At 40.9% G+C, this 24,922-nt stretch overlaps 2 protein-coding genes across 7 annotated transcripts in view; one reads left to right on the plus strand and one right to left on the minus strand.

The window, feature by feature from the left end:
• LOC137374288 (AP-1 complex subunit sigma-2) overlaps positions 1-17,532 on the plus strand; it is a 54,155-nt gene extending 36,623 nt beyond the window's left edge. For 4 of the 6 annotated variants that reach the window (XR_010975777.1, XM_068040097.1, XM_068040098.1 and 1 more), the window contains one exon: positions 16,116-17,532. Coding sequence is in view for 4 of the 6 variants with exons in the window: in XM_068040097.1 (XP_067896198.1) it covers positions 16,116-16,163 (48 nt within the window). In the remaining 2 variants the exon portion in view is untranslated. Of the gene's footprint in view, positions 1-10,043; positions 13,660-16,115 lie in introns of those variants that run through there. The other 2 variants (XR_010975778.1, XM_068040096.1) reach the window with 1 other exon arrangement.
• A 3,671-nt stretch (positions 17,533-21,203) lies between these two features.
• zrsr2 (zinc finger (CCCH type), RNA-binding motif and serine/arginine rich 2) overlaps positions 21,204-24,922 on the minus strand; it is a 47,531-nt gene continuing 43,812 nt past the window's right edge. Inside the window, exon 12 of the mRNA XM_068041332.1 lies at positions 21,204-23,983. The gene's annotated coding sequence lies outside the window, so the exon portion shown is untranslated. The remainder of the gene's footprint in view (positions 23,984-24,922) is intronic.

The raw sequence follows: 24,922 nt of genomic DNA on the forward strand, positions 1-24,922 counted from the left end.
CAGAGTAGCAGTTTGGTACAACTGAGTGGTTTGATTGGCCATTTCAGGGGGCAGTTAAGACTCAGACACATTCCTGTGGGTCTGGAGTAACACGTAAGTCAAACCTGGTAAGGACGGTAGATTTCCTTTCCTAAAGAACATTAGTGAATCTGATTGATAGCAGCAGCAGCTTCCAGATTTATTTAATTGAATTTAGATTATCCAGCTCTCGTGGTAGAATTTGAACTCATGTATCTGGATCATTAGTCTTTGCCTCTGGATTAGTAGTCCAGTAACAACCATTATGTTACCGTACCTGTGCATTCATAGAAGCAAAATTAATACAGCGCAGGAGGAGGCCATTTGGTCCGTCATGTGCACCGGCTCTCCGAATAAGCATCTCACCTAGTGTCGTTCCCCCGCCTTCTCCCCGTAACCCTGCACCGTCTTCCTTTTCAGATAACAGTCTAATTTCCTTTTGAACCTGCCTCCATCATACATTCAGGCAGTGCATTTCAGACCACTCTCAGTGTGAATAAGGTTTTCCTCATGTTGCTTTTCCTTTCACCAATTACTTCAAATCTGTGCCTTCTCCTTCTCGATCTTTTCATGAGTGGGAACAGTTTCTCTCTATCTACTCTGTCCAGACCCCTCATGATTTTAATACCTCTATCAAATCACCTCTCGGCCTTCTCCTCTCCAAGGAAAGCAGTCCTAACTTCTGCAATCTATCTTCATAACTGAAATTCCTCATCCCTGGAACCATTCTCATGAATCTTATCTGCACCCTCTCTTAACGCTTTCACATCCTTCCTAAAGTGCAGTGCTCAGAACTGGAAGCAATACTCCAGCTGAGGCTGAACTAGTGTCTTATACAAGTTCAACATAACATCCTTGCTCTTGTACTCTATGCCCTATTAATAAAGCCCAGGATACTGTATGTTTTATTAACCACTCTCTCAAACTGTCCTGCCACCTTCAATAACTTATGCACATATACACCTAGGTCCCTCTGTTCCTGTACCCCTTTTAGAATTGTACCCTTTATTTTATATTATCTCTCCATGTTCTTCCTATCAAAATAAATCACTTCACGTTTCTCTGCATTGAACTTCATCTGCCACCTACACTATGCTCCTCACAGTTCACAAAGCTTCCAATTTTCGTATCATCCGCAAACTTTGAAATTGTGCCCTGTACACCAAGGTCTAGGCCATTAATATATATCATGAAAATTAAGGGTCCAACACTGACCCCTGGGGCACTCCACTACAAATCTTCCTCCAGCCTAAAGAATATCTATGAATCACTTCTCTGTTCCTTGTCACTCAGCCAATTCTTTATCCATGTTGCTACTGTCCTATTTATTCCATGAGCTATAACTTTGCTTACAAGTTTGTTGCGTGGCACTCTATCAAACGCCTTTTGAAAGTCCATGTACACCACATCAACTGCATTGCCCTCATCAACCCTCTCTGTTACCCTTTCAAAAAAACTCCAAGAAGTTAGTTAAACATGATGTTTCCTTGAGAAATCCATGCTGGCTTTCCTTAATTAACCCACATTTGTCCATGTGACTATTAATTTTGTCCTGAATTATTTTTTTCTAGAAGTTTTACCACCACTGAAGTTAAATTGACTGGCCTGTAGTCGCTGGGCTTATCTTTGCACCATTTTTTGAAAGTGTGAGGTCATGCACTTTGGTAGGTAGAATCAAAAGGCAGACTATTATTTAAATGGAGAGAGACTTCAAAAAAGCGCAGCAAAGAGGGATCTGGATGTTCTTGTGCATGAAATACAAAAAGTTAGCATGCAGGTGCAGCAAGTAATTAAGAAGGCAAATGGAATTTTGGCCTTTATAGCTAGGAGCTTGGAGTTTAAAAATAGGGAAGTCTTGTTACAGGGTGTTGGTGAGGCTGCACCTGGAGTACTGTGTACAGCTTTGGTCCCTGTATTTAAGGAAGGATATACTAGCATTGGAGGCAGTTCAAAAGAGATTCACTAGACTGATTCCTGGGGTTGACTTATCAAGAACGGCTAAACAGGTTAGGCCTTTATTCATTAGAGTTTAGAAGAATGAGGGATGACCTTGAAACGTAAAAGATTCTGAGGGGGCTTGACAGGATAGATGTTGAGAAGATATTTCCACTAACGGGGGAACCTCGAACTAGGGGTCATAGTTACAGAATAAGGGGACACTCATTTAGAACTGAGATGCGAAGGAACAACTTCTCTGAGGGTAGTGAATGAAATTCTCTACCCCAGAGAGTTGTGGAGGCTGGATCACAAAAGTATTTAAGAAGGAGGTAGATAGATTTTTGAAATATCAGCGAGTTGAGGGCTGTGAGGAGCTGGCAGGAAAGAGGAGTTGAGGTCTGGGACAGATCAGCCATGATCTTATTGAATGGCAGGGCAGGCTTTAGAGGCTGAATGGCCTGCTCCTGTTTCTTATGTTCTTATGTTTGCAATTTTCCAGTCCTCTGGCACCACCCCCAAGTCTAAGTACATTAAGTGCAGTGGAAGCATCTTCTGAACCAAACCATTGTAATTTTAAAGAGCTCCATCAGGTCACCAATCAGTCTTTTCAAAAGAAAAGAGCCCCAGCCTTCTCAGTCTTTTCTAATAGTTGTAACCCTCATTTCTAGTGTAATCAGTGTACATCATCTTTGCACTTCCTGCAGTGTTTATCCTTTTTATAATATCGAGACCAGTTATTCAAGAAATAAAAACAAGAAATGCTGGAAATACTCAGCAGGCCAGGCAGCATCTGTGGAGAGAAGCAGAGTTAACATTTCAGGTCTGTGGCCTTTCATCAGAATTGATCAAAACCTTTGCCAGTTCTGATGAAAGGTCACTGACCTGAAGTGTTAACTTTGCTTCTCTCTCCACAGGTGCTGCCAGACCTGCTGAGTATTTCCAGCACTTTCTGTTGTCATGCAGGCCCCTGCCTGCCAAGAATGAGGCAAATTAATTTCACCACATGGACATTAAATTTCAAATTGTTGCTGAGAAGAAAAGGCCTGTGACAAGGGGTTGCCAGGCCCCTGGCTGGAAAGACAGTTTTGCATATTAACAGACTGTTTGGGAACGAAGGGCTATCCCCTGCTCTAATACAATCCACAAACAGATGTGGTCAGACCAGTTTGTCACATGACTAATCTGCCTGGCAGTCTGAGTTTTTTCTGAATTGTACAGTTTGAACTGAGAGCCAGCAGAAAGCTCTTTGCTGCTGGATTGAAAAGACCTCTCCTGGCTGGCTTGCCACAGCCTCTCCTGTCTGCTCCCATCTCTTTCTCACAGAACTCCAAAAACCCACTGAAGACACATGAACTCCACGAAAGAAAAGTCTCCGACAGTGAACAAGGTTTAGGAAGAATACTGGGCCCCAATGAAAAGCACAATCTACCTACAATCAAGGACTCAACAGTGAGCTTGAAGAGCCTTAACAACAACTCTTCAGATATTGCCTCAAACCTTTCCACTTTATTTTTCTTCTCTTTTCTGTCGCTATTTGCATGTGTGTATCGCGTATGCATGCTGATGTGTGAGTCGTGTATCCGTAGGCGTCAACCGAATGAGAGTTTAATAAAATTTCACCTTTAAACCTAAGAAAGCCTGTTTGTGTTGGTTTCTTTGCCTTATAATTGGAAAGCGGTGAATAAGGATTCACCAAGGGGCAGTTAAAAACAGTTTAAAAATAAAACCCTGTTACAGTAAGACCAGGCGAAGGATGAAAGGGAACCCTAGACCTCTTTCTCACCTGGTGGTAACACTGTTTTTATTTCAGATTTCCAGCATCTGCAGTATTTTGCTGTTTTTTAACATAACTTTTCTGCTTTTCAATTCTCTTTCTCTGGAAATGAATTCCAGTGCTTTGTTCGCATTTTTTATGGCCTTGTTAATCTGGTTGCAACTTTTAATGAATTGTAAATCTATAGCCCTAAATCCCTTTGTTCCTCAACAGTAACATCAAGTTGCATTTATATAATGTAATTAAATAGCCCAATGTGCTCCACAGGAACATTATAAAGCAGAATTTGACACCGAGCCACATAAGGTGATGTTAGGGCAGCTGACCAAAAGCTTGGTCAAAGAAGTGCATCTTAAGGAGCATCTTAAAGGAGGAAAGCGATGTAGACAGGTTTAGGGAGGGAATTATAGAGCTGAAGGCAAGTGGAGCGATGAAAATTTGGGGATACACCAGAGGCTGGAATTGGAGGAATACAGATATCTTTGTGGGTTGTATGGCTGGAGGAGATTACAGAGATAGGGAGGGACGAGACCATTGGAGGGATTTGAAAACAAAGATGAGAATTTTAAAACTGAGGCGTTGTTAACCGGGAGCCAATACAAGTCAGCAAGCATGGGTAATGGGTGAAAGGGCCTTGGTGTGAGTAAGGGCATGGGCAGCAGATTTTTGGATGACCTCAGGTTTACAGAGGGTAGACCTGGGAGGCTGACCAGGAGTGCATTGGAACAGGCAAGTCCAGAGATAAGAGGTTTGGATGAGGGTTTCTGCAACAGATGAGCTGTGGCAGGGACCAAGTGGGGCGATGTTATGGAGGTGGAAATCAGTGGTCTTGGCGATGGTGATATGTGGTAGGAAGCTCATCTCATGGTCAAATATAACACCAAGGTTGCAAACAGTCTGGTTTGCCAGAGATAACTGTGTGGGATTGGGAAGAGAAGCCATTGACGGTGATTCTCTGGCTACCATTAGATAGGTAAGAATGGAACCAGGCGAGTCCAGTCCCACCCAGCTGGATGACAGTGGAGAGGCATTGGAGGAGGATGATGTGGTCAACCGTGTCAAAGGCTGCAGACAGGTTGAGAAGGATGAGGAGGGATAGTTTCCCTTTATCATAGTCACATTAGGTACCATTTGTGACTTTTTGATAGGAGCTGTTTTGGTACTGTGGCATAGGCGGAAATCTGATTGGAGGGATTCAAACATGGAGTTCTGGGAAAGCTGGGGAAAGATTTGGGAGATGACAACACACTGAAGGATTTTGGAGAGGAAAGGAAGGTTGGAGATGGAGCGATGGTTTGCAAGGTCAGAGGGATGAAAGGTTAGCTTTTTTGAGGAGAGATCTGATAACGACAGATTGGAAGGACGGAGGGACAGAACCTGAGGAGAGAGAGCAGTTAACAATGTCAAATAACATGGGAGCCAGGAAGTGAAGTTGGGTGGCATGTAGTTAAGTGGGAATAGGGTGAGAGCGCAGGAGGTGGGTCTCATGGACAAGGGGAGATAGGAGAGAAACTAGTGAAAGATACAAGTTCAAGACCAGGGCAGGAGGAGCCTCAGAGGATGTTTGGCCTGGTGGACTAGGGGAAGAGAGGAAAGCAGCAGAGGCAGCTGATTGGATGGTCTCAATCTTGGTGACCAAGAAATCCATCAGCTCCTTGCACTTGTTCAGAGGTGAGGCTGGACATGACCGGGGAGAGGGGTTTAAGAAGAGAGCTTGCACTAGAGAAAAGGAGCCGGGGTGGGGGGGTATCTTTGCATTCCAGAATGATCCTGAAATACCGAGCAGTTTTCACAGACAAGAACAGGACCAGATAGTGATTTATGTGGGAGGCAATGGCCAGGGTGAGAGGGGGTAATGGTTTTAATGGGGCTGGGCATCAAAGATGGAACAGATTGGTAGCTGCAGAAATGTGGTGGAGATTGGAGGGCCAAAGGCTAGACAGTTGGGATTTTGGAAGTGTAGTTGTAAGTGTATTGGGAAAGAGTTTTCACCAGAGGCAGATACTGAAAGAAGTAGGGTTGGGAGAGGGAAGGGGGTGTGGGTAGAGGGCAATACAAGGAAGTGATCAGAGATAGCCTCGTCTGTGATTGACGCAATGGGAATAGCAAGGACACATGAGATGGAAAGGTCAAGGGGTGGCCGTGAATATGGGTTTGAGTGTTTATATGGAGGGAGAGATTTAGGGAGGATTAGAAGGCAGGGAACTCCGAGGAGAGAGTAGGATGAGTTGAACAAAGAAAGAACAGTACAGCACAGGAACAGGCCATTCGGCCCTCAAAGCCTGTGCCGATCTTGATGCCTGCCTAAACTAAAACCTTCTGCACCTCCGGGGACCGTATCCCTCTATTCCCATCCTATTCATGTATTTGTCAAGATGCCTCTTAAACGTCGCTATCGTACCTGCTTCCATCACCTCCCCCGGCAGCAAGTTCCAAACACTCACCACCCTCTGTGTAAACAACTTGCCTCGCACATCCCCTCTAAACTTTGCCTCTCTCACCTTAAACCTATGTCCCCTAGTAACTGACTCTTCCACCCTGGGAAAAAGCTTCTGACTATCCACTCTGTCCATGCCACTCATAACTTTGTAAACCTCTATCATGTCGCCTCTCCACCTCTGTCGTTCCAGTGAAAACGATCCGAGTTTATCCAACCTCTCCTCATAGCTAATGCCCTCCAGACCAGGCAACATCCTGGTAAACCTCTTCTGTACCCTCTCCAAAGCCTCCACGTCCTTCTGGCAGTGTGGCGACCAGAATTGCACGCAATATTCTAAGTGTGGCCTAACTAAAGTTCTGTACTGCTGCAGCATGACTTGCTAATTTTTATACTCTATGCCCCGACCGATGAAGGCAAGCATGCCATCTGCCTTCTTGACTACCTTATCCACCTGCGTTGCCACTTTCAGTGACCTGTAGACCTGTACGCCCAGATCTCTCTGCCTGTCAATACTCCTAAGGGTTCTGCCATTTACTGTATACTTCCCGCCGTATTAGACCTTCCAAAATGCATTACCTCACATTTGTCCGGATTAAACTCCATCTGCCATTTGTCCGCCCAAGTCTCCAACCGATCTATATCCTGCTGTATCCTCTTGACAATCCTCATCACGATCCACAACTCCACCAACCTTTGTGTCATCCGCAAATTTACTAATCAGACCAGCTACATTTTCCTCCAAATCATTTATATATGCTGCAAAGAGCAAACGTCCCAGCACTGATCCCTGCGGAACACCACTAGTCACAGCCCTCCATTCAGAAAAGCACCCTTCCACTGCTACCCTCTGTCTTCTATGACCAAACCAGTTCTGTATCCATCTTGCCAGCTCACCTCTGATCCCATGTGACTTCACCTTTTGTACCAGTCTGCCATGAGGGACCGTGTCAAAGGCTTTACTGAAGTCCATATCGACAACATCCACTGCCCTTCCTTCATCAATCATCTTAGTCACTTCCTCAAAAAACGCAATCAAATTAGTGAGACACGACCTCCCCTTCACAAAACCATGCTGCCTCTCTCTAATAAGTTTGTTTGTTTCCAAATGGGATTAAATCCTGTCCCGAAGAATCCTCTCTAATAATTTCCCTACCACTGACGTAAGGCTCACCGGCCTATAATTTTCTGGATTATCCTTGCTACCCTTCTTAAACAAAGGAACAACATTGGCTATTCTCCAGTCCTCTGGGACCTCACCTGTAGCCAATGAGGATACAAAGATTTCTGTCAAGGCCCCAGCAATTTCTTCCCTTGCCTCACTCAGTATTCTGGGGTAGATCCCATCAGGCCCTGGGGACTTATCTACCCAACATCACCTCCTTTTCGATAATGACATGACTGCGACTATCTACACTCCCTTCCCTAGGCTCATCATCCACCAAGTCCTTTATACCACCTATTGGTGCAGTGATGTTCTTTTGAAGGCATGACGTCCAAAACTGCAAGCAGCATTCCACATGTTGCCTCACCAACGAGCTGCGCGGAGTTAATGAAACAATCTACTTCAGTTATAGTCCAGGGCATTAGCAATCAATCCCACCTCTCAATCAACTTTGTTAATAATAGCTTCACATTAACTCAAAACTTTCTGCGAATGACTTCTAAATCCTTTTCCATGTTAAAATAAATTTAAAAAAAATAAGGCGTCTGTACACATTACTTCACATTATTCACGTCAAAATTCATTTGCCATATTTTGCACGTACCAATTGCCAGTTTCCACTAGCCACTTGACAGCCAATCTGGAATTGCAGGCTGTGTGCACTTTGCCCATGAAAATTTTTGTGCGATAAGTGTTGCTATTCCTACATTACAACAGTGACTACATTTCAAAAGTACTTTGTTAGTTGGAAAGTGCTTTGGGATATCCTGAGTTCTGTAACAGCATACAGGTGAAAGCTGAAACCTGTGGTTAATCTTTTCATTGAGCCAGGCCCAGCAGACTTGTGATGTAGTGGACAGTGGCTGATTGTTGCATTGGGCTGTTAATCAGGACAGTTTATTTGAAGACAGCTAAGGCACAGGCCTCCTCCCACTAATAAACATCTCCTAGCTAAACGTTGGACAACAGCCATTCATAGATGCAACAAAACATGGAAGTCTGTAATAATTACAAAATATATTGAAATATTATATATCAGGAATGTTGTACATTAATAAAAGGAACATGACTTTTTTAATGAGCTTGCATCAATGGTATTTTTAGCCATCAAGCAATACTTAAATATTCAAAGGACCTAAAGCTTTATATATCTTGGCCTCTGGAGCCGTCTCGGTGCCTTGCTCTATTGCGCCCCTCCACCTCCCCACTCTCCCTCTGCCTTTCCCCCACCCCCTCACTGCAAAGACATTCTGTATTCGTTGGCATGGATGGGTCTCCAGGCATTGGAAAAGGAATGGTGGCATTCTGTGGAGTTGCAAATCATTACCTCCAAGCGTACAAGCTTGTGCATATGCACCTGTCTTGCAACAAGACAGGCTGTTTTGGTACTGTTCTTTAGCATACATGGATATGGAAATTGGCTGTTGCTGCAGAGCTACCTCTGCTGAAGTATGAATGTGGTACATATGTGCTGCAGTTGAGAAACAGTTGGAAATGTTTGTTTCCTCTTTATTACAATTGGATATCATTGCAGTTCATGAATACACAGGAAGGCAGGGACTGCAGAGGATTTTAGAAATGAATATATTGAAGGAGGAAAACTGGACTGAGGGGATCAGGACTTCAGTGCTTAAACAGATTATGCCATCTTGGGAATTCTCATTTATAATTGGCAGTTTTAACTTAAAAATTGAGACTGAAATTAGAAGGAAACTGTAGCCAATATAAAATGTTTATTTCAAAAATCTGCATAGAATGCCTGGACTCATTCTCATTTTAGTCCTTTATCCATAAGGAAAAGCCTTGTATATTTGAAATTGACCCTTCATGTGTAGCTATCCTCTTAGAGTAACTGACCTGGAGGGCATGTGAAAACAGGACATGTTGGAAATACACATGCATTGTGGAAGAAAAGGCAAGCTAATATTTGTATTCAACCATTTTTCTCTATAGATGCTGGTAGATCTGTGTGTATTTTGTGTTTCCAGAATGTTCTGTTTGTGCATGAAGAGAGTAGACGGGTTAACATTTTATGCACAGACAATAAGGAGAGTCTAAGCCCAAAGCCTTTTGATGTTCTGAACGAGCGACTTTCTATTTTCAGTGTTCTCTGTTAAATTGATTTTCTGTGTCTTTGGGAGGTTGCTTTGGAGTTTCACCTGTTCATATTATCTTGAATTGACAAGTTGTATTAGTGGGTAACCATATTTGAGATGGAACTATTTGCAATGGGTATGATTCAATCCTGCTAGAATGAAGGATATTAAGATATCGTTAACCCTTCCTCAGTCTTCCTTTTGTCATTCAAACACATTGTACCTTTTCATCAATGTTTTTGATATGTGAATGTAGCCATTAACTGCTTAAGCAATCCTATCTGTTGGTGATTTGCTACTCATTAACCAATGTAAGCTGTGTCTGTAGAATATTAAAAAGGTTGCCTTTTTAATTAAGCAGCACCCTTATTCCAGCATGCTGTTATTTGTTGCCTCTTGTTAACTTTCTGCATTTTGCTTTCTGATTGAAGTCATGGTGACAGGCCTCAGTATTTCTGAATTCATTCTGTAATGGGTGACAGGATTTTAACATCTATATATGTTATCATTTTATACTGACCCTGAATTTCATCCCACAGTTGTTAGTATTAATATGATCTGCATGCTCTTTACACAAGACAATGTTGGCATTTTATTTCTTTTGTTCCCCTGTAGCCACGCCACGAATATTTTAATGTTCCTGTATACTAATGCCTTGGCTCATCTTGCGTGGTGACTCAGAGGAGGTGACGATGGCTGCTTTGCTGTTGGTGGAATGCTGTCCTGGGCTTCTTGGCTGTATGAAGCTGTTCATTTGAACGTAATACAAATAACTAAACATAACAAGAACATGCTTTGCTTTTTGTTCTGTTCTAGCAGGCTAGTGTGTGTAGTTGTGAAAGGTGCTATATAAATGCAAGTCTTTCATATACAAGCAATTTATGTCTGTGCTCTGTTCATTTAAATCTTGTTCTATGTAATCCTTGCTTGAATAGTAAAGCTGCAACATTAACTATGTTGGATTTACTGGCACTGGGTCTGTTTCATTTGGGCTCATTGCTGTTTGTTCATCAAGCAGGTTTGCTACTGCTGTATTTGGCCTTCTCTGGAGATCTTCAAGCTTTGTTAGATGTGACAGCTGTAATGTCATGTAACTCTGAATTTACACTAACTTTTCAAAAAAAAGAAGTCCTATTGGTATTTGCAATGGTCCATACAGCAGCCTGCAGAATTTGGTAATCAACACAAGTAGAGGATCAGCTTCAGTTTTCGCATATATAGCAAATGGATAAGATGGGATCAGAACTGATTGATCTGGAGCACAGAAAAGCAACTTACTGCTATGCTGTTAATATATGCAGTCTTGTTCAATCAATTGCCCTCCCACCTTTCTGGATTTTAGCCTAACCTATTAGCTGAAGAAAAGTAACTCAAAATTTAGATTTGTTTAAATCCGTTTTACTGTCGAGCTACAGCAGGCTGAAAAATTTAGTTTAATTGCAAACTTGTGTCTAACATCCTTCCATGGCCGTCAAATGTTTTCTGGCCTCTATATTTATATAGTTGTATGTTGAAAGAAAGCTGCAGAGCCTAGTGGCTCTCGGGAAATGTCTTCAGTGATTTTCAGTGATTATGCCATTGCCACTGTCTTGTGCCATGGTTGTTTGCCTCTTCCCCCTGTGGATATCGGAGGAGATGCTTATCTTTGAGGGTGTGAATGCACATGCTTAATTCCTTCCTAAGGGCAGGTTCAGAATATCATGGGGGAGGGGAAGTTGATTTTTAGCACATAACTATGGCCTCCCCAGAAGAAGTGTGGAATTTAATTTTGCCTTACTGGGATCACTGTTCTCTTGTGCTGTCACAGCATTACCAAAGAAGAGATGTTCTGTTTTTCTGGAACTCTTCCCAATGCTGTCCAATAAGTATAAGGTGGCTCCAGACTGTCAGTGCCAATGCAAAGTGTTCCAATTGATGTGTGAAGCACAGAACAGAAACACACAATTGGATTTCTTTTTTCGCAATTACAGTGTTAGATCTTTGAAACGACTTCACCAGCGATACATTTTACCAGTTTGTGTTCTGGTTCCCTCAAACTCTTGAGTGCCATTGTGTATATGTATTAGGTCTTCACATACCTAGTTTTGTTCCAAATTAGAGAAAACAGAAATATCTATGTGTCCTACTTCACCCAACAAAGTTAATGGTGTAGGTTTCCTGGCTTCAGAGTGTGAAGGGGCTGGAATGAGATCAGTTGGAGGTATTTTCTATGCAGTTAGGAACCCTCATTCCAATAGGATTGCATAATAAGTTTAATTTTTAATAATGTAACCTGATGCTCTGAGCTTGCTTTTTACAGCGATAGCAATTTGACAAGTTTATTTGGATAATGCATAGAGTTGGGCAGAATATTTTCTTTTACTGCCCCTCAGTCGATTTTGTGTAATTTTACAGTTTGTTTTATTCATGTTAGCAGAGAAAGTGTTTCTGTGGCAAGGATGCACAATAAAAATGACAATGCAATCAGTGAGTGGCACTAGGGAGATTAGGTCAAAAGGTGGTGTGAAGGAAGCATTAGCAATAAAGTTAGATGAGCAAGGATAGAGTACTGGCATCTGAGGCATACAAGCATATTGTAGAGCAGCAATGGCAGAGGGGATGAGATCAGAGCTAGAGCTGTAGTAGTGTGGCCAGGTGAGAACATGGCAATGCAATAGTAGCGATCTCATATTGCATAGTTCAGGTTGCACTCCATCTTCCCTTGTCTCTTCTGAACAAAATTGTGTACCAAAGTTGCACATTTCTACATGTTAAACAAATTTATACTAAAGGGTCCTATTGAAACAGTAAGATGAGATCTTTCTTCCTATTTCCTCCCTAAAAAGATTGTGCTTTTTGTGTAAAATACCATTAATTTGGGCCTGACCAGGAGAAAGGTATTAAAACCCAAGTTTCCCAGAAATGGGGATCATTGTATCTGAGCAACAGGTAACATTACTATGGCCTAATATATACATCTGCTTTATAGATATGTTAACTAATATCTTTTGTACTCAACAAATTTTTGCAGTATGGATTTTTCTATGAATCAGGCTTAATTGCATTTCTTTTTCCTTTTGGAAGCTTTGAAGTGAGGCGGTGTCACTCTGTTCCTATGTAAATTTAATCCTACCTTCTGTACTAGGAGAGACTGGAATGTGCATTGAACAAGTTACACCATCTACATGAATACTACATGCTTTGAAATTGCTACCCATGGGTAGGAATAATCTGGATAACTAGTTGTTCCAAGTGAATTAAATCTGTGGCCAATTCAAGAGATGTTATAGCCTTTCAAATTGTGCCTGTGACAGTTTCCCCCCATTCTTCCAATTCCCCCTCCTGCCCAAGAGACAGTAGTTATCTTCTGTTCTTAGTGGTAAACGATTGATCTGTAATACTGTTTCCTTCTGGAATATGCAGCAACAAATGCTTTTCTTTCATAAGCTGTCTTTTTGGGCAAGTCATTATTATCAACCCTTGTAAGCTGTGAAACTAAAAACTGCGTAACATTTTACCCCATTGTACCCTCACAGATATGCTGTAGTTCTATCTTTTTCTGTAATCATATAGGTGATTACAGGGTGAGTTATTAGGGAGATGTACTGAATGCTTCCAGTTCCATCTAAATCAGTTTGTCACGAGCCTGAAGTATGGATTTGTGGAATAGCCTCATGGCTCACCTTCACCTTGAAATCTTACACAGTGAAGTGAATGTGGAAACTGTAGATCTCACCACTTCAGTATTCACTGATAGACGATGTAAATGATAACAGATAATGTAGATTCAAGCAAATCTGTTAATCATCTCTTTGACTATCTGAAGGCTCTTTCGGTCAATTAGTGATTATTCCCAGTATATATGTGTTTTAATTCATAGTGCTTTAAAAATGAGTTGTATTTAACAGTATGAATCTGCATTATAAGCCTTGGATTGATGCAGTTTTATATGGGACCCAAGTGGAGGGGATGAGGGGAAGAGAAGGAAAAGTTGTATTAGACAAGGTAATATTACAGTCCGATGTACAAAGACATTTCAGGGATCAAGTTTTTTTTTTAAAGTATATATTTTACACTAACTGTTTCCGAGTCCTGCTGTGATTGTTTTTTTTTGCCTTTGTTGCTGTGCATTAAGTTGACTGAAATTGTTAATGGTTTATTTAGTGATTGTAAGTAACAGCTTGCTTTAAGCTTATGTTCTAAAAAGTGCATGCTTCTGGCATGTTATAAATAAAAACCTTCCTGCATGCATCAAATGCTGTTTTCTGTGGCTATGTTTTATATGCATCTGAGCATCTAATTGCTAATCTATTGTGTATTTATTGATTAGAAATGGTGAAATTGCTGAATGAGCATGGTCATAACCAACAACAATACCTGCCTTGAAAGGTCTATGATTTAAAAAAACATAACTTTGTTTTAAAGAGTCACTTATGAGTTTCCATATTTTCTGCTTCCATTCTGCACATTCACGGCCACCCAAGGTTAAGTTTCAATCGGAGATTATTGAGCATTACTGTTCCAATTAAGCTAATCCTTGGTGATTAAGCTGGACATTTTGGGCAGCGCAGTGGTTAGCACCGCAGCCTCACAGCTCCAGCGACCCGAGTTCAATTCTGGGTACTGCCTGTGTGGAGTTTGCAAGTTCTCCCTGTGTCTGCGTGGGTTTTCGCCGGGTACCCCGGTTTCCTCCCACCACCAAAAGACTTGCAGGTTGATAGGTAAATTGGCCATTATAAATTGCCCCTAGTGTAGGTAGGTGGTAGGGGAATATAGGGACAGGTGGGGATGTGGTAGGAATATGGGATTAGTGTAGGATTAGTATAAATGGGAGGTTGATGGTCGGCTCAGACTCGGTGGGCCGAAGGGCCTGTTTCAGTGCTGTATCAATAAATAAATAAAAAATAAATAAAATCAGATCACCTATTCTAGTGTAGATTCTGCATTCAGATTATAAGTGTAGAAACAGTGACTGGGTTAACATCTCAGAATTATTTGATTTATTTTTTTAAAATGGTTAAATGAATCAAGGAAAACATTTGTACATAGCTAATTTAACCTACTTATAAAGCAGAGCTCTGTTCACAGGATATTTAACTTTCTTAATCTTCTGTTATTTAAACTTGCTAAAGATCAACAATTCACTTTGAAGGAGATTATTACATGGTTTATATCCAATATAGTCATCGTTGTGAATTTGTTCGTGCTTTAGACATTTCTGGTGATTTTCACTGGATATTTCTTTGCATTGAATGTACCTTGAACTACTCCGCACTTCAGATTTTATTTGAAGCTCCTTCACTCCCATCTAAGTTTCCATATTCATAGTCCACCTGTCACCACAGGGAAGAATTTGCCAACTTACAAGGTACAGGAAATAACCTTGAAGTAGAATGTTTCAGCTACACATCATTCACTAACTGGGTAAAGAGGCATGTCTCGCAGACCTTTCTGCTTGGAGGTGTGAGAGAAACCTGTGGTGGCTCATCCTTCTGTAGCAGTACTTGGCAGCTGCTTAATACCTCACCATAGGCAAACCTAGTTGAGATTGGGCAGTCTGAGTTATCAGTCATGAGCCCATGTGCTTTCCCTCTAGTGTGACAAACAAAACTCTCAATGTTTTCTGTGCATGCAGGAATACTGTTGCATTGTTTCACTTGTTCAACATACTTGAGACTATCCAGTCATAAATGGAAGATTATGTTAGTGTTATCGCTATTCCCTGACACTGTTGTTTGACACGAAACTTGCATTACTATTCTGAAGCATTCCTTTTAGGGATTATTTATGAGGATGATCACTGCAACAGCTCTCCATTGTAATGACCATTTTCTTTGAAATTATTGGTGTGTGGAAAGCGGTTCAAAGGATTTCTTTGGCAGTCATTGAATTTGCCAAAACAATACTGTGAAGTGCTGAATTCTTTTTATGCAACCCCTATCCTCCCACTCTTCCTTTGTTCACCTTTTCCCTCCCCCAAAATAGTGGGCATGAAGTAAATGATCACACCAGTGAGATGTTAATCAGTTTACATAACTGGATAAAAATGCTTTCCATCTGTCTTCAGCATGCTTATATTTTTTCTTTTTTATCCTTTTGCCACACCCCTAATTAGGATGCCAAAGTAAGTCGTAATTATGCGTTGCCTGTGAATTCCAAACATGTTACCCCTTCTGAATAATACCCACTCATTGTTTATAAAATGTTTTATTGCATTTGAAAACTTTTGGTCTCTTGTCACCTCATTTACCTGCTACACCCATGCGATGTAGTGCACTGGTGTCCCATTGGATGGAATAGCAATACCTGGGTTTGAACTCTCAGTTCCTCACGGAGGGATTGACCTTGGCCAGATCATGGGTGGGGAAAATGCAAAGTAAAAGCCAAACTCTGTCTCGATGGAGGGAGATTAGTAGGGTAAGCTGCTCTTTCATACCTCCTGAGTTCCTGGTTCCAGATCAGGAACTTTCCTGCCTATCCTCTTTACCAGGCAGTGGTGCAACATTCCATTAAAGGATGGATGGATGGGAGAAAATACTTGTTTTAAACTTTTATACATGGCTCCCACAAACATGCCATCTTTTATCCAGCACTTTTCTATTTTTCCATTTTTATATTTTTCTGTTTTTTTGCAAATTCAGTTTGCTCCAACATTAGTTTTTTGTGTTTTAAATTTGATTACCAAAGTGTTTAATTTTGCCTCCACAGGAAGCTGAGACTCCTCGTAGCGTGCTGGAAGAAATTGGACTCACATAAGTCTTTCGTTAAAGTGAATGATACCCCAAATATTCCAATCTAGGTTTCACTGCTTTAATTGTAATGTATGGCTACTATTGCGAGATGCTGCCTCTTTTGATTTTGTTTGGTGTTTTGGTTAGCAGAAGTTGAACTTGCCGACGTTTTTCATTGTTAAAGACAAAAAGGGACACTAGATATTTCTAAAATCAAAATTTGACTTAAATGGACACTTAAATTCAAAAGTTTGACAATGATTCCTTTTTTCCAAAATGTGATAAAGTGCTGAATAATTCTGAGCGGTGTGACCATTTGCAGTAAGCTGCAAACTTAGTGGGTCTATGCAGGCCGACCTTGTCCCCACGTTGACACTGTTTAGTTGGCTCGAGGAATTGGACATGATGTTGATCAATTTCTGTTAAATGGAAGTTGGTTTCCTTTTATGCTGAAGTGAAAAATCACTCTTCGGATTGGCTAAGTGCCATGTGTTTTTCTTTTGTATCGTACAAATGTTCCAACCTCAGTTTGTGCTTAAAATCAAAAATTCACAGTATACCAAAGCAGCCAGTGTTGACAGCTATTTTTGAGTTTTGAAAAATATTTTTTTTAAATGCAATTATGCAGCCTACATCTGTGGGCTCGGTTTTGTTTGTATTGTTAATAATCTCAAAATCTGAGGAATGTTAGAAATTGGTTACCTTTCAGGATCATTCATCAGTGGACCATGAAGCAAGATAAGGGAGGTGAGGAAAGGGATTTGCTTCAGCAGTGTGCTGTAATCATGTAAAACTAAAAATCAGTTTTCAATGATGTAGGGTAACTCTTGATATTGTGGTTATCTGCAATTTTTCTGAGGCCTGATGGCATCACTTCTGGTATCTAGCACTACTGCCCCTCATCAGAAGTAATAGTTCACTGAGGCTTCAGTTGACACTCATCAGTTTACATTTGAAAAAAGTTTGAATCCGTTCTGAACACAGTATATAGTTTTGCTATTCCAAATATGTAAAAAGAAATCAAAATATTTTCAGTTTACAAAACAATTATAGTTTTCAATAGTGGTGAGTAATTGTTTTTCTGAAACATTTTTGTATGTTCTTAAACTGAGCTTGATCTTATGGTGATTTATTCAACAGTTTCTTGTTTTAAAAACAATCTTGTTCCTCAAGCCCAATCAGGTTGCTCAACTTGGTTTACAGGTGTTTAAATTTTATGTTCTGCAAAAATGTAGCAAGCTTTAGCTGTTTAAATGCTGCTGACTAGCTGGTGCTGGTGTAAAGCTGTGTGGTCGTCCAGTGGTTTAATGTCTTCATTTTTCATGAACATGAGTCTGAAAGTATTACAACATAAATGTATTAAGACACAAAGTAATAAATGTCCTTTCTAAAAAAAAAAAGTCTGGCGTACCTTTTAATTTGGAGACTTCAACTGATTTTTAAAGTAAATCTCATACCAGACAACAGATGCAAATGATTTATGGCTGTACTACGATATGTACAGAAAACACCTTTTACATAGTCGGCCTACAATGTACACATTACTGATATCAAGTGTATAGTTGTGGGGTTCAGACATTCTTGTGGCTCTTACAGCTTGGCCACTTGCTGTGTCTTTCTGGCTTGATGCTTGTAACTTACGTGGGCACTGATAAGATTGTTTCTCTTTGTAAAAAATCACTAGGAGGATACATGCTCAAAATAATTCCTGTGCAAACATCTATTTGGAGTAGTATGGGTTCTGGTAATAATCATTGGAAGGGTTTTACTGTTCTTAAAAGGGGGCAGTAGTAATGAGCAACAAAGATGAGTGGATATCAGCAGTTTATCAATAGTTCATTATTTGTAGTGATGCCCTGCCTTTTTGAATAGACTATCAATACTCAGTCTCCATTTAGGCAGAAGAGTGCTGGTGTATATGGAATGCCTAGGTTTCGGAAATATGTTTTCCCCCAATTAACTTGGAATATGTATCCAGCACAGGCTAATTTGGTCAAATGACAACAATCTGAAGCAGAACATCAAAATTGAAAGAGGGCTAACTTCGATGGGATGAGAAGGGATTGAGTCAGGGTAAATGGAAGCAAAGATTAACAGGAGCAGCTGTAATGGAACAATGGGTGATGTTTCAGGTACAGGCTAGGGGCATTCTAACCAACGCCAGGGCTCCTTGGACAACGAGGGGGATAGAGAATATGATGAAATAAAAAAGAGGGTGTACGATGCATGTCAGGTGAATTCTTCAAGTGAGAGCCAGACCAAATACATCTAGGTTGAGAGGGGAAGTGAGGAGAAAAATAGAATGGCCGTCAACATAAAAGGGAACCCAAAAATCTTCTGGTTGGCCGGCATGTAAATAGTAGTAAGAGGCAGGATGGGGCCTATTAGGGACAGAGGGTGATATATGCATAGAGGCACAAAGCAAGGCTAGAATACTGAATGTTTATTTTGTATTGGTGTTTACTAAGGAAGCAGATGCTGACAAAATATTGGTAGAGTGGAGATGATAGAGGTAATAGATGGGGTGGAAATTGAGAAGTGGAGAAGGTTAGCAATGGTTAGGGTGGATAAGTTGCCTGGTCCGGATGGCTTGCATCTCAGTTTGCTAAAAGAAGTGGGGGCAGAGATAGCGGGCTAGTCATAATCTCAGTCTTCTGTAAATATGGGGGAGGTGCCAGAGGATTGGAGAGTGGCAAATGTGACACCCTTATTCAAGAAAGGGTGTCAGGACAATCCTAATTAACTACAAGCTGGTCAGTTTAACGTCAGTAGTAAGGTTTTAAAAACAATAATTGGGGAAAAAAATCAGAGGTTTGAGCTAATTAAGAATAGCCAGCATAGCTGGCTTGATGAAGTAAGAGAAAGTTGATGAAGGGAATGCAATGGAGGTTGTCTATTTGGATTTTAAGAAAACGTTTGACAAAGTACCACATAAAAAGCTGGCTAACAAAATTGAGGCTCATGGAATAGGAGGGTCAGTGTCAGCTTGGATTTAAAAAAAAAATGCCTTAAGGACAGAAAACAGTGAGTTGTGGTAAATGGTTGCTTTTCCATACTGGAAGATGGTAGACAGTGGTGTTTCCCCACGGGCCAGTGCTAAGACCACTGCTTTTTTTGATTTGCCAATGATACAAAATTTGGAGTGGCAATCAGGATGGTAGCAAACAACTGTACCAGAACATGCATAGGCAGCCAAGTGCCTGATGGAATTTAATAGAAAAATTTGAGGTGATGCATTTTGGCAGAAGGGATGGGGAAAGGTCATATAAACTTAATGGCACAGTTCTAAAGAGTGTGCAGGGACAGGGGGAGGTGGGTGGATGGTATATGCCTTGATCTTTGAAGATGGCAGGACATGAGGGAGAGATCAGCAAAGCATAAATAAAGGTAGAGTACAAAAGCAGTGAAGTTTTGCTGAACCTTTATAAAGTTCTGTTTAGGCCACCACTATTTGAGTCCAGTTCTGGTCACACTTTAGGAAGGATGTTAGGGTCCTTGAGAGGTCCTTGGTTTCCCAGGATGAGGGATTTTAGATACAAGCTTAGGTTGGAGAAGCTGGGGTTGTTTTTCTTTAAGCAAAGGAGATTGGAGGGAGGCGATAGCAGGAGTTTAGAAGAATGAGAGGATCACAGAATAATACAGTGCAGAAGAGGCCCTTCGGCTCATCGAGTCTGCACCAATGCATTAAAGACACCTGACCTGTCTACCTAATACCATTTTCCAGCACTTGGCCCATAGCCTTGAATGTTATGACATGTCAAGTGCTCATCCAGGTACTTTTTAAAGGATGTGAGGCAACCCGCCTCTACCACCCTCTAGGTAAAAAAGTTCTTTCTCAAATCCCCCTTAAACTTCCCGCCCCTCACCTTAAACTCGTGATCTTATTAAAACATCAGATTCTGAGGGGGCATGACAGGGTAGATGATGAGAGGATGTTTCCCCTCATGGGCAGATCTGGAACTAGGAGGCAGAGTTTCAAAATAAGGGGTCTCCCATTTTAAGGTGGAGATCAGGAGGAATTTCTTCTGAGTGTTGATGATCTTTGGAATACTCTACCCCAGAAAGCAGTATAGGCTGAGCTAGACAGTTTTTTGATCGACAACGGAATATAGGGTCATGGGGTGTCAGCAGAAAAGTGGAGTAAAGGCCACAATCAGATCAGCCATTATCTTATTGGGTGGCAGAGCAAGCTTGAAGGGCCAAGTGGCCGATTCCTGCTCTGGTGCAGACAGGATGTGAAGAAGAATTCTTTTACGTAGTGAGTGGCAACAACCTGGATATCTCTGAAGGTGGTGGAGGCAGAGATGATCAATGATTTTAAAAGGAAATTGGATGGACACTTGGAGGGAAATTAACTTACAGGGCCACAGGAGAAAGCAGGGGGAATGGGACCGACTAGATTAGAGAGCCAAGCATGGACCCATTAGGCCAAATGGCCTCAATATATGCTTATGATTTATTATATGCTGTATAGTTTGTTAAAAAGTCAGCTGCATTGCAGAGCCCTCAGTTATGAATCATTTAGGTGCCAGCCATGGATCAGTTGGTAGCACTCCTGTCAATCATTCAGAAGGTTCCAGGTTGAAGTCCATTCCAGGACTTGCACAAAAATCTAGGCTGACACACCAGTGAGGGAGTACTGCACTGTCAGAGGTACCGTCTTTTGGATAAGGCATTAAAACCAAGGCAGTGTGCCCTTTCAGGTGGGCGTAAAAGATCCCATGGCAATACTTTGTTTCTGAATAGCAGTCTCCACCACAAAATGAGCTTTTCTATTCAGTGAGTTAATGATGGTAATTGCAGTTAATACTATTGTTTTGCATCCTTTTTTAGGTACTTCCACACTATTAAAAACCTCATCCGATATGACTTCATGCATGCTGAGTTCTGTAGTTGGTACCCTGGGCTTGTACTATGTAGATAGTGGCATTGACAGACCAAAGAAAATGCCACATGATAGACAGCTACTTCTCCAAACCTCATTTCAAAGTAGGCAAGGGATGATTATTCAAGAGGCTGGGCGATGAACTCAATCATATCACTACGGAGTGTTCAAAAGGAAAACACAAACCAGCTCCTAAGATTCTAGAATTAAGTAAGGTTGAATTCAATGTGATGAGAGAGACTGTCCACAGTAAACTGGGAAAAACAGTTAATGGCTGAAATGACAAATTAGTGAAAGATGTTCAGAAAAACAATTTAATATGACAGAACCTCTACTTACCAAAAAAGACAGCTGTGGACAAGTAAAGGGATCAGACACAAATTTTTAAAAAAATCAAAAATGCGTGCAGATCCTGGTAAATGGGAAACCGAGAAAGAACAGCAAAAGGTGACTAAATGGATAGTAAAAGCTACAAGGAGAGAGTATGAAAAAAAAACGTGCAACACAAGCATTTTTTACAATTACATTGTGTGGCAGGAAACTGGTGTGATATTGTCCATGGAAATTAAGAAGTGGTAGACACGCTGAATAATTTTTCCCCTACTTAAATACTGATGCAGAGATCAGCAGGCCAGTCATCCCCAGGAAACTAATATTGAACGAGGGAACTGGAGCTCATCAAAATTAACAAGCAAAATAACAGCAATGAAGGAAATAGTGGCACTAGAGTGTGACAAATCCTCAGCATCAGATGGTTTCCATCCCAATGTTTTGAAGGAAGTAGGTGAGAACATTACAGATAGCTGAACTATAATCTTCCAAATTTCTTTTGATTTGGGAACTGCTCCTTTAGTTTGGAAAATTGCATTTGTCACATTTCAGAAATGAGAGAAAGGAAAACCAGGGAATTATAGACCAGTTAGACTAATATGTTAGTCAAAATGGAGTAGTGGTCAGGTGACCCCTCCTGTATCCACAATACACACTTCCGTCTGTTGAGGATGAAGCTCATTAACCATATGAAAAAGCTCTGAGGAGAACCCATTGAAATTTAAGGGAGCACCATTGCATATTGACTCCTTTCTACATAAAGAACTAACAAAGGATTCTGCAGACAGACCAACTCACAGCCCAAACCAAAATGAATAGGATGAAGTCCCCATTCAGACATGATAGCAATGGTTTCCTTATCCTGGGCCATTGCGTAGTCACAGCAGGGGAGAGGGCCATGTGTCACCTAACAGAAATTCAAATGTGATGGTTACCTTTTAAGGTAAAAATCCATCTGGAGAAAGGGGGAAATCAAACCAAGACCACAGAAAGCCAGTTTTCCAGCCAGAGGCTGAGAAAGATCCAGCTAAACAAAAGAACCCTGCTGAGCAAGAACTGAACAACCATTACAGCAGAGAAATTACAATGTGGCTTTGAGACTCCATCTGTGAAAGTAAACCAAATTCACACCAACTTTAGGCTAAGTTTAACCACTAGAACCCTATAACACCTCAGCAAATTCAAGACTGCAAACATCCAGGCCTGCACCTTTAAAAAAAAACTTCCCTCCCAAGAAGACTCAACAGCAGTCTGTAAACTCATATCACCTTGGACTTTAATTGCATCCTACCCTTTTCTCTCCAACTATCTGTTCTCATGTATGCATGTGTGTGAGAGAATGTGCGAGTGGGTGAAGGTTGCGACCATTTCGGGAATTATAAAATAGTTTTTTTTTAAACCTGCAAGAAAGCTTGTCATTTGTCTGTTTATTTGACACTAAAAACACTCAGGGACAAATGCACAATTAAAAAAAAATTGAAGTCAGTTGTGAGGTGGAGAAAGTGGAAGCCACCCACACCACTTATCACCTGTCAGTAGCAAGTGTGATGGAATAGTCTCCACTTGCCTGGATGAGTGCAGTTCCAGCACTCGAGAAGTTTGACCGCATTCAGGACAAAGTAGCCCACTTATTGGAACTCCATCCACCTCCTTAACATTTACTCCCTCCAACACCAGCACACCATATACCATGTACAAGATGCACTGTATCAATCAACAAGACTTCTTTGTTAGCACCTCCTACACCAATGACCTCTAACACCTGGAAGGGCAGCAGGCACATGGGAACACCACCACTTCCAAATCACACACCATGCTTACTTGGAAATATTGTCGTGCGTCAAAATCCTGGAACTCAGTCCCTAACAGCACTATGGGAATACCTACACCACACAGACCACAGGAGTTCAATGAAGGCAGCTCACCACCACCTTCTCAGGGGCAATTAGGGATAGGCAATCAATGCAGGTCTGGTCAGCGACACTCAAATTCCATGAAGAAATAAAAAACATAATTTTGAACACCCACCTTAACTTTTTCTGCTCGGAGAACAATCCTAGTCTCCCAACAGACCATCATATATCAACAGGATTTAACTTTTCAAAAAACTGCTAAAGCAGGAATCAGCTTAATGTAATACACCATGCCCTTTTGTGATGTGTGGTTTGAGAAAGGTGTAATGGAATATGCAAAATTTATATAAAATACTTGAAGAAAATTTCTCAAATCCTGTATTTTGATTTTACAAAATTAGATATATATATACAATATGGCTCATTAGCAAAGGTCTCATGTTGGATAGAATGCTTAATACAATTACACACTATACAGTTATCCTGATTAGTTTGTAGTCAACATACAATTTAAAATAGTGTTTGACTACATCAGGAATAGATTACTACCAAGCCATAATTAACCTTATACCAACACTTCAAACACATTACCTAGACTATCAACTGGGGATAGTTCATTTAACAGTATTCTCAAAGTAAATATATAACAAAATGTACATAAAGGATGACAGAGAAGTAGTAAATAGAGTTTGTGCATTGTCCCTTGAGGAGTCACCTCCTTGATACCATAGTTGACCTATGTAGTTTCATTTTTCAAACTTTTAGATTGCGACAACTCTGAAAGATAAACAAAAAGTTACTTTCTGGGTAGCACAGGATCTTGATTTTATTTCCCACAAGGTACAAAGATTTGACACTGATCAATTTCTCTACAATCAGAGTTGCTCAAAGTGATGACTAAAATGTTTAACAACTTGTCTTTCAAAATTTAAATGTTCTTATTCACAGAATCATAGAAACTTACAGGGGATGGCCATTTGGTCCATCATGCCTGTGCTGGCTCTTTGAAAGAGCTGCCATGCTTAATTCCATGACCCTGTGAGTTCCCCATCCTCAAATATCTCTCCAACCTCCTTAAAAAGTTTTTCACAGAATCAGCTTTCATCACCCTTTCAAGTAGAGCGTTCCAGATCCTGACAACTGAATGAAAAAAAATTACTCATCGCCCCTCTGGATCTTTTGCCATTGATTTTAAATTAGGACCTCTGGTTATTCACCCCCTCATTAGAGGAAATAGTTTAGATAGTTTTTCTCTATCAAAATCTCCATCTTGAATACCTCTATTAGGTCACCACTTGATCTTCTCTGTTACAAGTGGAACAGTCCTAACTTTTCCAACCTCTCCTCATGACTGAAGTCCCTCATCCCTGGTACCCTTAGGATCCTTCCCAAAATCTTTACATCTTTCCTGAAGTGTGGTGCCCAGAAATGTTCACAATATTCCAGCTGAGGCCTAACCAATGGTGGATAAAGTTCTAGAATGATCTCTGCTTTTATATTCTATTCCTCTATTTATAAACCCAAGTAACCAACATGCTTTTTTAACCATCTTATCAACTTGCTGTGCCACCTTTAAAGGATTTGTGTGTATATGGAAACCAAGGTCTCACTGCTCATCTACACTTCTCAAAATCATGCCATTTATAGTATACTGTCTTTCCTTATTAGTCCTCCTCCTAACAGGGAGATGGTGGCATCGTGGTAATGCCACTGAAC

This window comes from Heterodontus francisci, chromosome 10 (genome assembly GCF_036365525.1).
Source record: "Heterodontus francisci isolate sHetFra1 chromosome 10, sHetFra1.hap1, whole genome shotgun sequence".
NCBI classification, from domain to species: Eukaryota; Metazoa; Chordata; class Chondrichthyes; order Heterodontiformes; family Heterodontidae; genus Heterodontus; species Heterodontus francisci.